The sequence below is a fragment of the Mandrillus leucophaeus genome, unplaced genomic scaffold, assembly GCF_000951045.1.
Source record: "Mandrillus leucophaeus isolate KB7577 unplaced genomic scaffold, Mleu.le_1.0 Scaffold650, whole genome shotgun sequence".
Lineage (NCBI taxonomy): Eukaryota > Metazoa > Chordata > Mammalia > Primates > Cercopithecidae > Mandrillus > Mandrillus leucophaeus.
The window spans coordinates 62353-80289 of NW_012107031.1; the positions used below are offsets into that span (position 1 = coordinate 62353).

The 17937-nt window shown below is 41.4% G+C and overlaps 1 protein-coding gene across 2 annotated transcripts in view; it reads right to left on the reverse strand.

Annotated features, from left to right (window-relative positions):
• ANXA13 (annexin A13) overlaps window positions 1–17600 on the reverse strand; it is a 58427-nt gene extending 40827 nt beyond the window's left edge. Inside the window, exons 1-2 of one of the 2 annotated variants that reach the window (XM_012001148.1) lie at window positions 17493–17592; window positions 15953–16075 (exon numbers count right to left, since the gene is read on the reverse strand). In XM_012001148.1, coding sequence (XP_011856538.1) covers window positions 15953–16075; window positions 17493–17507 — 138 coding nt within the window. In that variant the 5' untranslated portion in view covers window positions 17508–17592. Of the gene's footprint in view, window positions 1–15952; window positions 16076–17492 lie in introns of both variants that reach the window. The other variant, XM_012001149.1, reaches the window with a different exon arrangement.
• Between the last annotated feature and the right edge of the window lie 337 nt (window positions 17601–17937).

Sequence of the window (17937 nt, forward strand, 5' to 3'; positions counted from 1 at the left end):
AACTCTGAAAGTACTATCAAAATGCAATGGGAGTGGCATTTGGACTGTGTAATATTTCCAGTGCAGTTCCTCAGAAGCCTTGGCTGGCTGCACTCTGCTCAGTAAATATTTGACAATGGTTACTTGGTATCTGGGCTGTGAGCCAGGAGGGCCCCTGGGAAGAACCAGGGAGCAGAGGGCAGAGGGCTCGCTGTACACTGATCTACAGAGAGCTGCTGTTTGAGCTGGCATGAAATGAGATTAAATACCAGGGCCAAGATTAGAATCAGGTAGTGGCCTGGGCTTGTTAAGCACGAGCAAAATGGAGGTAGGTGAAGGGGGTGCTGGAGAGAGCACACCTGACTCTCCTCAGTTTAAGCTGTTACCATTGCCACTGTTGGTTAATGCCACCTTGCACCAATATTGGTGATTCTGATTAAGCTTGCCTTTAATTTTTTATTAGAATTTTAAAATTTTATTTTAATAAAATAAAAAATTTTATTAGAATTTTTAAATTCTGATTAAACTTGCCTATAGTTTTTCTTTTTTCAAAATCCCTGAAAAATATTTTAAACATCTTTACTGAGGTATAATTGCTGTAAAATATATTGTATATTTAATTATACAATTTGGTGAATTTGGACATAGGCATACACTCACAACACCATCACCACCATCAAGGTAATAAATATTTCATCAGCTATGAAAATTTCCTTCTGTCCCCTTGTGTGTGTGTGTTAAGAACATTTAACTTGACATCAACCCATTAAACAAATAATACTTTGTATCTAAAAACTTTTGTAGCAAGAGGGACTCACTATGTTGCCCTGTCTGAGTGTTATTTTTATTCCTTTCTTCCATCTTGACCTGATTCCTGTTGAGTGTTGAGTGAGTCCTTTGCATGGTGCTTTGTGTAGTTCCTTTAAAATTGGAAGTTTACTATAGGAAGCTCAACATGTCTGTTTACATAAGCTTGAACTCCTGACCTCAAGCAATCCTCCTGTCTCATGCAATCCTCAGTCTTGGCCTCCGTAAGTGTTAGGATTACAGGCATGAGCCACTGCACTTGACCTTAACAATTTTTTAAGTGCATAATAAAGTATAGGGTACAATTTGCTGTACCCCAGATCTCTAGAGTGAATTCATCTTGCATAACCAAAACTTTGTACCAGTTGAAGAGTGCTTCGTTTCCCCTCCCTCTGGCCCCTGGTAAGTACAGTTCTATTCTTTACTTCTATGAGTTTGACTATTTTAGGTACCTCATGTAAGTAGAATCATGCAGTATTTATTTTTCTGGCTTATTTCACGTAGCATAATGTTCTCCAGGTTTCTTCAAGTTGTCACAAATGGCAGAATTTCCTTCTTTTTTGAGGCCGAATAATATTTCGTTGTAAACTTGCCTTGTATAGATCTTAAGAACACTACAGAGTTAGGGAAACTGAGTCCAGTTTGGGGAAGGGTCTTCTTTGAGGTCACACAAGTGCTACCTCCTCTCTCACAGACATCTACCTTTGAACCAGGCATGAGGCTATTTTTCCCTCCATATCTTTTCCAAGGCTGTTTTCCCATCTGAAAGATGGTAATAATAGTACCCACCTCGTATGGGTTGTTAGGAGAATATGGATCAAAAGCATTTGGCAGGATATTCAACACGTGGCGAGTGCTGAGTGTTATTTTTATTCCTTTCTTCCATCTTGACCTGATTCCTGTTGAGTGTTGAGTGAGTCCTTTGCATGGTGCTTTGTGTAGTTCCTTTAAAATTGGAAGTTTACTATAGGAAGCTCAACATGTCTGTTTACATAAGCTTGTCCTAAATTAGAAATCACTTTGTACTCATAGATAAAGAGGAGCAGGGGCTAAAGGTCGAAGAGAGATGTATGGGAGGAAAACTCCAAATTGAGAATGACAGCAAAATATAGAGCACTTAATATGTGCCAGGCGTGGGTCCAGACAGTTTACAAATAACAACACATTTAATTCTCCCAGCAACCCTATGGGGTAGGTATTATTATCTCCTATTTTGCAGATGAGAAAAACCAAGGCACACAAGTATGATGAGATAGGGATTCAAACCCATGCGGTCTGGATTCAGAAACTCTACTATTGACTTCTCATTAATCGATTTTGGGGGTTATTGTCTAAATAATTATTTTTTAAAAAATTTAATAATAGAAAAGCTGGGCCAAGTAGGGTGGCTCATGCCCGTAATTCCAGCACTTTGGGAAGCCAAGATAGGAGGATTGCTTGAGACCAGGAGCTTAAGACCAGCCTGGGCAACATAATGAGACCCTGTCTTTACAAAAATTTTAAAAATTTAACTTGGCATGGTGGTATGTGCCTGTAGTCCCAGCTACTTGGGAGGCTGAGGCTGAAGCAGGAGAATAATTGAGGCCAGGAAGTGGAGGTTGCAGTGAGCCATGGTTGCACTACTGCACTCCAGCCTGGGTGACAGAGCGAGACCCTGTCTCAGAAAGAAAGAAAGAAAGAGAGAGAGAGAGAGGAAGGAAGGAAGGAAGGAAGGAAGGAAGGAAGGAAGGAAGGAAGGAAAGGGAAGGGAAGAATGGAAGGGAAGGGAAGAAGGGAAGGGAAGAAGGGAAGGGAAGGGAAGAAAGGAAGGGAAGGGAAAGGAAGGGAAGAAGGGAAGGGAAGGGAAGAAGGGAAGGGAAGGGAAGAAGGGAAGGGAAGGGGGAAGGGAGGAAGGGAGGGAGGAAGGAAGGAAGAAAGGAAGAAAGGAAGAAAGAGAAAGAAAAAAAGAAAAGCTCAGTTCAACTCTTAGAATGATAGTCTTTTACAGAAACACTAGTTGAGACCTGAGACTTGTCCAGTGACCAGGGAAGCCAAGAACCTCTTCCATGACTGTCAGATCAATAAATATTCTTGATGATGAGAAAATAGAAAGTAAAATGAAAACAAAGTCACAACTATTTGCAAGGCAAAACAGCCAGCCATCTCCCAGTGAGCAAAGTGTGTATGCAGGAGAGGTACTATTGTCAAATTCTGCTCCCAATATTCCTTCCTATGCTAATGGAATCATGTTTTCTGCCTCTCATTTGTAAACTGGGACTAATACCTGCCCACCCTGAAGAATCTCAGGAAGATTAAATAAGACAATGTCAGAGTGCTGGACAGGGAGGTTTCATTATGATGAGTCAGGGCTTGCAGGGGAGGAAGTGGCCCTTTTGCCCTTAGGAAGCTTCTTCCTTCTCCTCTCCTCCTCATTTCACACCCAATCTTCCAGTTCTCCCTTTCCTAAAGTATCTTTCCCTTCAAGTAGAGGAGGGATCATAGCTGAAGGACTACAGTGTGCCAGGGGGCTGAATTTTAGCAGACACATTTTGGAGACTGAAAAGACATGAAGCCAGTGAGATGGCCAAGGTTTCCAATATGCTTACTTCTTTTGGGTGCCTGCTTTCCGGCTGGATAAATTGCCAAATATATTTATAGGTAAAATATCACTTCTCCTTGCTTGACAGAATCTATGCAAAAGGATTGCTGAGTTGTTTGATTCCCAACAGGTCCATCAGTGTGAGGCAGGGGAGGAAAAAGGGGGGATGCTGCAAGTAGATTCCTCCCTGCAACTTCCCGAGTCCTCGGAGGACCAAAGAAACTTGAGATTGACAGCACAGAGCCTCATGACCCTCCTTTTTTATTAAACACTTGGTTTCCATTGATTCCATTGGCAACAGTGGAGAATGTTTCTACTTAAGCAAATAAGCTGGAGCCTCCGCTTTCTGAAACCATTCCTGATCCTCTGGGGAAGAATCGAATTCTTCCAGTGGTGTGCTGAAGCTAAACTGTTTGATTGCCCAGGACAGAGGGGTTCCCTGGAATGTGGGTCTTTAAGTGCTAAAACTGGGACAGTTCCAGGTAAACCAGGATGGTTGGCCACGCTAGCTGGAGCTGACTTTGCAAGCTGGCAAGAGCCAATAGTGTGATCGCTTCCCAACTCTGCTCAGTGAGATCATGCCAGTAACTTGAAATCAGTCACGGTGAAAGTATTTACACCATGGAAATTGGCAAGCACCACAAATTAGGTTTCTGCTTTCTCCTAGAGAGCTCGAGGTGAGACGTTTTCTAGCACACCACTGACTTTCTCTTTTGTGCTACACTCCGTTCTGGAGTCTTCAATCAGATCCTTTTACAGGTACATTATCATGCTTTTTTATTAGTCTATTTCCTTCCCTAGACTGTAAGCCTTTTGGAGGCTAGGTCTATGTCATGTTCATTCTCATATCCCCAGCACCTAGCACAATGCCTGACACATTGTAAGTACTTGGTAAATGTTCTCTTCCTTTCCATGGGAGGAGGAGTCTTCTTCCTTTGTATGTTACAGAATACACTGAATGCCTTTCCCTTTGCATCCTGGTCTTGCACCCAGTTTGTATTAATGTCAGAGTCAGTGGCAGTAGCAGGGACAGAAGAATGGAACAGGAAACTTATTTGGCTGGAAATCTTGAGCTGAGAATAGTGTCAAGCCTTCTAGGGTGATGAAGCAGAGAGAATGAAAAGAGGAATAGTAAATTTAACCAAGGTGTGTGGGAGGGCTCAATCATAACTCAGCTGGACAAATAACGGGAATCACAAATGAAAGTGAAGTCCTAAGACCTTCGGGTGTGAAACAGTTTGAGCTGAATAATGTTTGGGGCTCTTAGAATTCAATATCAAATGGAGGAAATAATGGACTCTGAGGAAGGTGACCTGGCCGAGATATGGATTAGTAGCCTTTCAACCCTGGTTGCACTCAAAATCATTTGGGCTCCCAGTCTGATCCTATGAAATCAGAACCTGAGGTATAGTGGTATATCAGGTATAAGTATTTCTAAAACTCCCCAGACAATTCTAACAAACAGCCAGGGTTGAGAACCATTAGTCTGAGAAAAATTAGAAACTTTCCCCATTGACATCCCAGTAAAGGAGGAAGACAACTTAGAAACGTGCTGAGGGTTTACACAAGTAAGAAATCCTTGACCTTATCCAAGATGCTAAAGATAAGGGGAAGAGGTTTAGGATGAAATCTTAAAGTGAAAATTCAACCCAGGTTTTTCCAAATGGGTGACGTGGAATGCTGAAAGCGTTAAAGCCATTGGACCTCCAAGTAGGAAAGGAACTCCTTTTAAAATTCTCTCCCAACTCTTCTGATTAAGTCTTTGCTTAGTGATAGTGGGTCTTCACACTCATCTAATCCAGGGGTTGGCAAACTGCAGACTGAGGGCCATATCTGGCCCATTACTTATTTTTGTAAGTAAAGTTTTATTGGAACACAGCCAACCCATTCATTTACATTTGGTCTATGGCTTCTTTGCACTACAATGGCAGAGTTACCTACTTGTACCAGAGGTTCTGTGGCCCACAAAGCCTCATTATTTACTTTGTGGACTCCCACTGTATCCCATGTAGACCATGTAGACAGGTCCTTTTTTAGTCAGAGAATAGGACCTTACCCTTCAACTGGCAATATCAAATTTAGTTAGAATTTAATACATTCCTTTTGCTTTCATTTAGTTATCTACATTTATGTCAATTGATATTAATTTTCCATTTATGGCACCAGTATAAAATTTCCTTTTAAGATCAATTAATTTATATTAAAAAGTGAGTATTTAAAATAACTGAGTAATTAGTAGAAGAGGTGACCCACGTATTTGGCAACAATCATGAAGTTTGTACTTAAATCTGAAGTTTGGGAGACATTTAATGTATCCAATCCCCTCATTTACAAATAAAGAAACTGAAGCCTGGTTGTTAAGTCACCTGCCCAGGGTCACCTTATGGAAACACCCATCTCCTCTCTCACTCAGAACAATGTTCTTTTACCTCTAACTGGTTACTCATTTGCACTTTGAAGCCAGTTAGTACGAATGCAAATTACTGTACTTTTAACGTTCATAAATTCAGAGCCAGAAAACATCCTGGTAACATTTCCACAGACATGGTTAGTAGAGATTGATGGGCAATTTGAAACAAAATAGAGGGGCCATTCACATCTGAAGCATGAATCTTGGGTGATCAGTGACATATTGGTTTCATTAAGTCAATTGCTTCTTGGGCATGATTTCCTTGGAACAATAAATTTGATTTTTAAAAAGCCTTGCTTTTTTTAAAAAAAAATTAAAATCCACTTAATTGCTTGCCAGAGCAAAAAGTAAAACTACCCAACAGAAAAATATATATTTGGCAGTATAACCTGTTGGGTATATTTAAGCACAGTTTGAATAAGAATATTTGATATTTCATCATGTAGTTATTGCTGTTTTCATTAGGATCCTCCATGATCTCACACCAACTAAAAGCAAGCTAATTCCTTCATGCCTAGAACCTCTTCCCACATTAGAGGTTTATTCGTCTGTGGGGGTTGATCAGAGAGCTGTTGGGAAAGTGTGTTAGGAAACTTGAGCTCTGCCCACCTTAGTAGGGTGCTAGAATGTTACAGAATTATTCACTGCTGTTGATACCTCCTTTTCAAGATGCAGTGTTACAGTGACATGCATGATGACTAAGTGTTTGGCTATCACTCTAAAGGGGCAGAAATACTTGTATCATTTGACAAATAAAACTCAAACTAGAAAAACATCCATTTGGATCACAGCTCAACATGATTTGCTTACATATGTTGACTGTATGTTCTGAAAAATGAGTGTAATTCTTTAGATTAAAATATGACCTTTCTCTTACATTTGGGGTTGCTTCCATGTTGGCACTTCAATGCTTTTTAACGAAAATTGGTATAGTTAGGTCATTTTACAGAAAGACAAGCTTCCTTAGGCTATGCCGTCTGGGTTACACGTGTTGATGTGATATTTACCTATCAAAGGTGACTGCCGGGCGGGGTAGGAGGTAGGAGACCTGACTTGAAGGCCCTTCAATATGTTGTGCCTTAAAGTGGTGGGCACCATTGTACCCGAAGGTACTGATGGTATACTCAGGAGTGTAAACAATGTGGTCATCCTGCCATGCACTGAGCTCTGGTATAAGGAGTCCAAGCGGGGTACTACACCCAACCAGAGGAGAGGTGAGCTAATCAGCTCCTGATGGTTCCAGCCCACGTCTTTCCACGGGAGCACTGCTCATCTAGACAGGAAATCCAGCAGCCCAGCAGCCTTGTTACTGAGGGCTTCTGCAGTGAAACCCTTCTCACTCTGGTATAAGAACTACTATTTGATCCAGCAATCTCACTACTGGTTATCTACCTAGAGGAAAAGGAGTCATTATACGAAAAAGATACTTGCACATACATATTAATAGCAGCACAATTTGCAATTGCAAAAATGCAGAGCCTACCCAAATGCCCATCAATCAATGAGTGGATAAAGAAGCTGTGGTATATATATATATATACAATAAAATACTACTTAGCCATAAAAAGGAATGAATTAATGGCATTTGCGGCAACCTGGATGGGATTGGAGAATACTATTTTAAGTGAAGTAACTCAGGAATGGAAAACCAAACATCATATGTTCTCACTCTTAAGTGGGAGCTAAGCTATGAAGATGCAAAGGCATAAGAATGGTACAGTGGATTTTTGGGACTTGGAGGAAAGGGTGGGAGAGGGTGAGGAATAAAAAACTACAAATAGGGTTCAGTATATACTGCTCGGGTGATGGGTGAACTGAAATCTCACAAATGACCACTGAAGAACTTACTCATGTAACCAAATACCACCTGCTGCCCCAAAACTTACTCATGTAACCAAATACCACTTGTTCCCCCAAAACCCACGGAAATAGAGAATCTTTTAAAAAGAAGAAGAAGAAGTTACTCATGGGCTAACAGTTTTGAGAAAACTGCTGCCTCTTGGCTGCTGCTGTCATCAACAGGAGGACAAGGGTCAATCTTCAAGAGAAGCTGACTTTTCCCTGTTGTAAGAGAAGAAATCAGTGTAGGGACATGCCTGGGCCAGAAGGGCAGGAATGGTGATTTCTGGTAGAGATCCAGAGACATAAAGACACTCTGAGGACATTTGCCCTGGAGCCTTGTTTTCCTATTTAAGCGGTGGTTCTCAATCAATCAGGAGCAATTTTTGTCTCCCAGGAGACAATTGGCAATGTCTGGAGACATTTTCAGTTGGCACGAGTAGGGGAGTATTACTGGAATATCTAGTGATAGAGGCCAGGATTCTGCTAAACATCCTACAATAATGCGCAGAACAGACAGCGCCGTCTCCCCTACCACCCCGCCACACACACACAAATAATTACCTGGGCCCAAATGTCAGCAGTGCCAAGGACTAATGTGCCAAGGGTCTACAACCCTGGCCAATGTCAACGGATCTCTTTAAAAAGTGTGGAGAAGGCCAAGCCTCTGGTGGTAAATGGCACACAGGTACTGACTAAAGCAAGGACTCCAGTCACCAAGGGCAAATTGCTGTGGTAACTTAAAGGGGAAGAATAGAAATGGACCATGATGTCTTACTTTCTTTAATTTTTCTGCAAAGTAACCCAGATGACAAATCTGAAAGATGAGTGCCGGGATAAGGTAACTAGGAGGAAGAGTGTGAGCTGAGATCAGTTCAAAGTGAGAAACCTGTTGTCACCTCCTGCTTCTTTGTCTGCATCAAGATTGTTGTGAACATTCCAGCCTACACTGGCAGGGTGATGTGGCCAAGTGACATCTCTCTGTTGACTCATTCTTAGGGGCCCTTGAGTGCTGTGTTGGGCTGGAGAACTTGGAGTTTCTAGTAGAAGCGGAATAACATTCATTATCTGGAAACAAGATGTTGTGTCCTGGGGAAAATGACTGTCTGCTTTGAGGTTGTCCACAGATTGTTTGGGGAGTTGGAGACCTCTGAAGAGTGCTAAACTTCCAGATATCCAATTACTGCTGTATTGCATCAACAAAAGAGAACTTGGAGGATAAAGTGGTTGTGGGGAGATGATGGCTATTTCTCAACCGTGAAAGGAAACATGCCTTCAGGAGTTATGAAAAATGAAGCACGTTTCTCATTAGAAAAGAATGATCCATTTCCTTCTTATATTGCCAAATTTCGTCTTTTGCCAATTCAGTGAGAGTATGAACTTGGGATTCATTACTTGCAGGAAAAAGGGTAGCAAGTATACTCTGGAATCCTCAAGAGTTAATGATAAGTGGGCAGATTGGAATTGAAAAGTGAGAATATTGGGGGCTGAGCGGGGCCTTCATGGCATCAAATGTGCTGTCTGGCAGGATGCAATCTGCAGTATGTGGACAAGTTCTGATTTGCTGAAAAGGAAACAAGGGGAAATAGCTAAATTTGCTGTGAGCAAATTTCTGTCTCAGTCAGTATCAAAACAATGAGTGTTATTCTTTCCCCTGGTAGAAGAGTTTATACATTGGATCAAAAAAAATTAATTCTTTTAGTTAATTAATTAATTTTTAATCTATTAATTCTTTCTTTAAAATTCTCTTAAACATTTGTATCTTCCTTTTCATTCCTACCACTACCATCCAAGTCCCCATTGTTTGGAAAGAGAATTATTTTTCTCCCTTTCTATCTGATCTTCAGGTTTGCATCCTCTTTCTATTTCAGTCCATCTAGTAGTATTAGTATTAGTAGTGGTAGTAGTAATAGCAGTAGTAATATTATTAAATATAATAGTTATAAGAAAGAGGTGATGATAAAGCAATATACCCCATCCCCAAGGATAGAGCCAACCTTACCAACTATGATTATTCATGGGGTAGGTACATGACCCAAGTCAACAAGAATTCTTCCCTGGCATCTTACAGATACTTAGAGGAAGAAGAGATTTTCCTTGAGGCTGCTAATCTGGAGCTATGTGAGGCCATGGAGCTCTCTTGGTGCCTGAACTATCTATGGCCATGCCTCCCTCTTACCAACCCCTTTTGCTTCCCACACCAGGAAAAGAAAAAAACTTATTTTCAGTAGGAGAGAAAGAAGCCAATGCATAGAGAGAAGAGAGAGAGAACTGAGAAGATGATTTGCTCAGCCTCAGGGATGAATTATGATTCAAGGGTCTCCTCTTCTTCTCTGCCAGTCTTGGGTTGGGCTTTTGACCAGTTCTGGCCCATGAGATAGAAAGGGATGTCTGCCGCTTGGAGCTTTGCAGAAACATTCTCCTCCCTGATAGGGGAGTGGTACATAAGGAAGAAGGTATTTTTTCCCTCTATCTGCTTCCTTCTTGCTTGTGACTATCTTGAGAGAGCATTAACTTGAACACATGACCGTTATCTTGCACCTAGGCAGGGAGACATTGCTAATACATCCAGAGTGGCAGGACAGAAAGGCAGACATAGCTTGGGTCCCTAATGATGTACTGAACTGCTGAACCAACACTGGAATCAGCTTAATTCAGAGCTCCTGTTAGAATTGACAATTAAATGTCTTTGTTATTTAAGTCACAGTGAGTCCTGTGCTGTGCTACTTTTGATCAAACACATACTAGTTGTCCAACAAACAAACAATAACAACTGTGAACTCATATTTCCCAAAGATATCTCAAACTCTGTAGATCCCCAAACCAAATTCAATCTGTCACTGCCTTACATCCCTGGGATGTGCCACCATCCACCTGTGCACACACACAAACCAGACAAGACACCTGGAGTCACTCTGTCATCTTCCTTTCCCTCACCTCCTGCATCCACTTAGCAAGTTTCCTTTGACTCTGATCTGCCTTCTTGTCCCCAATTCCATTGTTGCTATTTTAGCTGATGAGGGCGGAGGGCGGCAGAGGGTCTTCATTTCTCTCCAGGGCCACTGCTTCCCAAGTGCTTGACTTGCCTCTGGCCATGTTTCTCTCCAAGCCCTTCTCCACTAGCTTCCAGCATGGTCTAGCTAAAAGCAGCACTCAAGTTTTTACTCCCCTGCCTTATTCTGACTTGGGCTTCCCGATGCCTATACCTCCTCAACCCAACTCATGTCTACTCACAGCTGCAGAATTCACCTTATTTGGAAAGAGAGTCTTTGTAGATGTAATTAGTTAAGGATCTCAAAATGAAATCATCCTGAATTTAGAGTATTTCCTGAATCCAATGATTGCTGTCTGTATTAGCTCGTTTTCAAGCTGCTAATAAAGACATACCCCAGAGTGGGTAATTTATAAAGGAAAGAGGTTTAATGGATTCACAGTTCCACATGGTTGGGGAGGCTTCACAGTCATGGCAGAAGGTGAAGGAGGAGCAAAGTCACATCTTACATGGCAGCAGGGCGAGAGGGAAGCCTGGGTGGGGTGGGGAAAGGAGCAGAATGGGGGAGTTCTCCAGGCTGCATTCAGGGTGAGAAGCCTGGGGAGGAAGGCATGGTGCTAACCTGGGTTTCAATGCCATCATCTGGGCATCTCTACAGGTTGAATGGTGGGAGTTCCCCATAGTCAATGCCAAGGCATAGCCCCATCCTGGGCATGGGAAAGACTTATGCTTCAACTGTCATTCTCAAACTTGAGCATGCATCAGTTTCACGTGGAAGGCTTGTTCAGATGCAGATTGCTGGATCCCACCTCCAGAGTTTCTGATTCTGTAGATCTTGGATGAGGCTCCAGAATTTGCATTCCTAACAAGATCCTAGATTATACCAATGATGCAGGCCTGGGAGACCTCATTTGAAAACTACTGCACTAGAATACCTGACGTTAGACTCAATGGCTCTGAACTTTGGATACATTAGAATCATTTGGGGAGTTTAAAAATATATAGATGCCAGGGCCTTGCACATGAATTGGTCTGGGAATGCAAATAGATATAGGAATTTGAACTCCAACTGGGCAAAACACTCATTTGTTTAAGATTTATTTAGAAAATGTAATGAATGCATCGATGAATTTATCTAAATTTTGTTAAGCGTCTACCATGCTGCAGGCATTGTGTTGGTGATGGGGATATAAAGGTGAACAAAATACAGGTCTACCTTCAGGAAACCATCAGTCCAGTGTGAGGCAGGTGTACAAAACAGGTGGTTCTGTTGGGCGCAGTGACTCGCACCTGTAATCCCAGCACTTTGGGAGGTTGAGGTTGGAGGATTGCTTGAGCCTAGGAGTTGTAGACCAGCCTGAGCAACATAGGAAGACTCCCCTCCCATCTCTACAAAAAATTAAAAAGTAGCTGGGTGTTGTCATGCTCGCCTGTGGTCCCAACTACTTGGGGGTATGGAGGTGCTGAGGTAGGAGAACCCCGAGAGGCAGAGGCTGCAGTGAGCAGTGATTGTGCCACTACACTCCAGCCTGTGCAACAGAGTGAGACCTTGTCTCAAAACACAAAACAAAGACAAAAAACCACATGGGAGTGGAGTAATAGTTATGCAGACAGAACTATGAAAGCCTTAAGGAAGAGCATTCAATCCAGCTTGGGGGGCAAGGAATGCAGAAAGCTCAGGGAAGGGGGTGAAGAGATGACAAGGTGATGATTCAGTTCAACAGTTTCAGAAATCCCAATAGGTTAAGCTTCTATTTGGCATAAAAAGAAACTTTATTGAACTCAAGGCATAGTGTTAAAAATTTGTGCCTAAATCCAAATCCATGCTTGACCTCTTACTAGCAGTCCAACTAGGGACAATTTACCTAAACTCTTTTTGCCTTACTTTCCCCATATTTAAAAGGGGGACTAATGATAGTATCTCCCTGATAGGATTGTTATGAAGACCAGATGACATAACACATGTGAAGTGCTTGGTGGCATGAAGGACTCCAACTTCCAGGGTCACTGTTCACACCCTCAAAATAGCTCACAGTCTACTAAGCACTTTATAAATGTCAGTTATTATCATTAACATTTCAGAAGGTCTCATTTAAACCTCCAGTTACAACCATCACCACTGGGAGTTTTAGTTTTGGTTCTTGTTGCTGTGGCTGTAGCACTGGGAGGTGGGCTCACGCTGCTGGGACATGCAGGATTCTCTCCCCTGCACCAAGTGGCCCCAGACTCCCACGGCTCTAGAATTCTTGTGTTGAGGTTTCATTTTGCAGGTTCTTCCTTCTATCAGTGTATCTGTCCTCTGCCGACTTCTTACCACCTCCTTACAATGGCCGCTTTTTTTTTTTTTAATCCACCATAGACAAAATATCCAAAAGGCTAAGATTCCATAATCATACCTAAAATGTAGCTACCCTTCGGAGACTTGTCTTTAAATGAAGAAGGTATGCTTTGGTGCATGTCATGTTTTGACATCAGAGGCCCTTTCACTTCCTCCCACACTTTTGCAGTGATGTTCTGAAGGACTAACTTTCTGGGATAAAAGATTTCCTGAGGTCAGGTGCAGTGGCTCACACCTGTAATCCCAGAACTTTGGGAGGCTGAGGTGGGAGGATCACTTGAGCCCAGGAGTTTGGGACCAGCCTGGGCAACATAGGATGACTTATCTTTACAAAAAATTAGCTGGGCATGGTGGCACACACCTGTAGTCCCACCTACTTGGAGGTCTGAGGTGAAAGGATTGCTCGAGCCAGGGAGGTCGAGGCTGCAGTGAGCCATAATTGTGCCACCGCACTCCAGCCTGGGCAACAGAGCAAGACCCTGTTTCAAAAAAAAAGTAATATTTCCTGGATCTTATTTATTTTGAAGGAAGATCTTTTGAAATGATTTAGACTGCTTTCTGCTAGGGTTTGACTATGGGTCTTCTGGATTTGGGATCACAGTTTCATGCAAACCCTTGGTTAAGACCATACTTATTTTCATTTCAAATTCCCAGCCATATTTTACCTGCCTCCAGAGCCTCTCTTCTTTTCTCAGAAATCTGGACCTATTTCCCCACTTGTCATGCAGCTTTTGGGTGTTCTTGGTCCACCTTCATCTGAGCTCGCCTGGTGTTCACCTGCCACAAGTCCCAAACTGTTCCCCACTGGAGACAATGTTTATGTTGGCTAAACATTGGCACAAGCAAGTCATAAACTTGGCATGTTCACAAACAACGTGGCAGACCGCTGAACAGATGTTCTAACATTTTCAAATCGGTTTTCAGTTATGAGCATGTGCAGTGACCATCTGCCTTTGTCCCCAGTGTGCAGAGCTCTTCTTGTAAGATTAGTCATATTCTACACTTCAGTGTTTCTCAAACTCTGCTGCACATTAGAGCCACCTGGGAAGCACTTACAAACCCTGATGCCCAGGACAACCACCAGACCAATTAATTCAGACTCTAGGGCTGGGACCCACGCATCGGTGGCATTTAGAACTCCTCAGGTGATCTCAATGCAGGCAGGTTTGAGAACGCGTTCCAAAGTCCAGTGCTTCTAAGATTTTAATGTGCCTGAAAATCACTTGAAGAGTCTGTTAAAATGAACAGATCCAAGTGGGCTGAGCGTCTGCATTTCTAACAAGTGCCCAGGCAGTGTGGATGCTGCTACAAATCCAGGGACCATACTTTGAGTAGCAGGGCTGTAGTCCTTTCTAGTGCCTGCTCATTAGCCTTGCAAGTAATTTCCCAGAAATCATGAGTCCAGTTGAGTTTGTGATTATTTCCACATTTATCAATGGCTCTACGAGGTCTCCCTCCCTCTGTCGTCTGCCCATATCCTCTAGCCACACTCCCATGGTAAAGTAATCTTAATATTGATCTCACTTCTGTGTTTTTCTCTAGATAGTGATTCTTGTGAAAACAACCCAGACAATAGAAAAGTCATCTAGCTAAACCTAAGCAGATTTTTCCACTGATCTGATCTTTTTCTCTGTGTACACTCTATCTGTAAAGCTCACTGGACACAAGGACATGTCCTCCAGGATAAGGAAATTCTTTGAACATTGTGTGATTTGGCGAATGATAATGACCCAGTGTCTTGGTTGCTGCTGCTCCAAACAGGTTAGTTAGCAACACTAGGTCTTCAGTTCAAAAAAATCAGTAATAGTGGCAAAAGAACTGAGGATAGCACAAAAGTAATTTTCATTTAAGGATTGGTTAGGATTTCAGATGATAGTACCTTGAAAAATGCAATTTCCTGGCCAATATTCTACTGGCTCTGCAACAATAGATGTCAATTATCTATGGCCCCTGGTCTGTGGACATATTCTTGGGGGAATAAAACCTTTTCTAGGAGTCTTTTGTATTTCATGCTGATAATAACTTAAAAATTAACATAAAGCACACTAGATCATCAAGGTGACCAAGTTCTGGCTCATGATTTCAATGTCTGCATTTGTGTTTGTATTTATGATTGTTTATATGCCAAATAGTCATACTTCAATTATTGCAGGCTAATGAAGAAAGAAGAGTGAACAGAGGGAGATTTAATAGAAACACCATGTGTGTGAGCTGAGAGAAGGTCCCATGGCCTTACAAGGAGCCTTACAAATGAAAGTGTCTCAGTAAGTTCAATAGAGAAATATGATAAAAGAACTCAGAAGTCACATACCACACCATATTTAAGATTTGCTGACACTCAGAAAACGAACCAAAGCAAAACAAAAACCAAGTATAACTAAAAAAATCCCAGCATTATAGCCATTGGGACCATTTCATGTTGAGCACAGCCATTTAATCTCAACAAAATAACATTGTCTATTACACTATGTTGATAACATACATTTAAACAGCATTGATTTATAACATTATCATTTAATTTATGTATTTGTTTTGGTTATGTAGTTGTTTCAAAACCACCAGCATTCTAGTTTTATGTTTGTACATATTCAAGTAACTTTCCAATGCAAGTAAGTTAAGCCATTACTGGCATAATTTTTTGCTTTTTAAAAAGATTCTGTATTTACCTTTTTACATATATTCATTCCTTGTGCACACGTTAAGTTCCTTTACTATTTTCTGAAATGTCATAGTGGTCCTGGTGTAGTCTCATGCGCTTGATTTTAAGGGGTTGTTAATGAGACACTGTCGGGAACAGAAACTAAGCCCCTACAAGAGTTCGTTTTTACGTTACCTGTAAATACAGTAACAAACCTTTTGCAGGGAAAAATTTCCCTGCTTGGAAGTCACGCCTGATGATGGCTGGTGGCTGGTGGAGGGTCCAACATGACAGGTCACTGGGGGCTCATATTGGCCCCAAGAGACAGCAGGGGTCATACCTATGATTTGGAGGGAAAATAAAGTGCTTACAGGCTGTGGGACCTCTGGCTTTCCATTCCCTGATGGGTGGCTGAGAGGCTGCACGACAGTCGAGGGTTGGGTGTCCCCTTTGGGCAACTGTTGACTGCCTTCTGAGAGGGTGTACGACTGGCTCTAGGATTTAAAAGAAATACATAAAAATGCTGGTCCACTCCTAAAGGCCAGCTGCCCCCTGGGTTGACTTTCAAAAGACAAAATTCTCCTCCTAAGCTGTGAATGCAGGGTCCAGTGATTATTCCTGGGGTCCTCTGCATCTATCAGAAGTATTTGAAAAGTAGGCTTCAGTTTCTCTGAAAGATACACTGAATGAATGGATCGTTCATAATCTCTGCTGGTATGAAAATGCTATTTGTAGATGATATAAAAAACAATGCCTTTCCTAAGAATATATTTGTAAGTTTGTAAACATCTGAGTGCAGGTTTAATATATAGCGAAGTAAAAACCTTATAGACAAAGTAACAGGGTTCAGAAAGTATTGGAGTTTTATTCTCTGCTCATAGTGTGTATGAAATAGATCATTCTTGCTGTGGGAAGTTATAGCAGGTACATAAAACCTTATTAAGATTTGTATTGGAATAGCTTTAGATATACTTCCGTGTAAAAAATATTCAAGATTCAACTCTGATCTGTCTTGTGTGTAGTTGGTTCCAAAAGGTAGTGTTTTAGTCAGTTTTTAGTCATTAACAATTTACAGACACACTATTCAGGAGCCTAAACATTTCAAAAGAAATTTAAAGTATTAAGTCCCTTCCATATATCTGCATGTTTAGAAATAATACTGGAAGATTTTCACCTTTCAATCCAAGTTGTATGGACTTACAGGAGTATTTATCTTCGTCTATTAGTATTTGCAACATGAACCTATCTTTCCCACATAACTCTGAATGGGCTTAGTTTATGAAGTTTTATACAAATTTGCTACAAACTAACAGCTTTAGTTATACATTCTACAGATACATATTAACCATTTGCTCTCTGCAAGGCACTATTTACCACCTTATTTTACATACTTCCTTCTCTTTAGACCCTCTTAAGAGATTTTTGGCCAATGAGGGAAAAATATATTCCCAAAGCTTTTTTTTTGAGACGGAGTTTCGCTCTTGTAGTCCAGGCTGGAGTGCCGGGGCACAATCTCGGCTTATTGCAACCTCCGCCTCCCAGGTTCAAATGATTCTCCTGCCTCTGCCTCCTGAGTAACTGGGACTACAGGCACATGCCACCACGCCTAGCTAAATTTTTATTTAAAAAAATTTTTTTTAGTAGAGATAGTGTTTCACCATGTTGGCCAGGCTGGTCTCAAACTCCTGACCTCAAGTGATCCGCCGGCTTTGGCCTCCCAAAGTGCTGGGAGTACAAGCATGAGCCACCGCCTCAATACATTTTAAAAGCATGGTATGCTGTTGCTAAAACCAATATTAAAAGGTAATCACAGTGATAAAGTATACAAGTATCAGTCATGATTTTGTAGTTTAAATTCCTCTACATGCTAACCAAAATTAAAACCAATTCCCAAAGGCAATGAGTACTTACATGATGATTGCCCATTTTCCTTTTTCCGAGATGGTTTTTCTGTATTTCACTAAGAGATCAGTCCTCCTCCTACAGACAAAGTTTACAATGTTTTTCCTCCAGGCATAATATCTCTTGTGTTTAATAAGTAACTTTTGGCACTGAATTTGAATACATTGTTGGGGATGGGTAGGGAGTGGCTCTAGCTACAGATGAACTTAGACTGCCCAAGTTTCCTTGGTACCCATGTTTTTAAAACAATGTACTTCTTAATAAGTAAAGTTTAGGCTTTTAAAGTTGAGTAGCTTCTTCCCACCTAAAAGACTAAACCTACCTCACTTCTGAATCATTGAGTTATTCTTTCATATTCTGGGTGTTCATTTTAAATAGTATGCCTTTTAATAATGAAAGCATTAACCAAATAGAAAAATCTTACTATTTTTACTAACATTGTTATTATTATTAC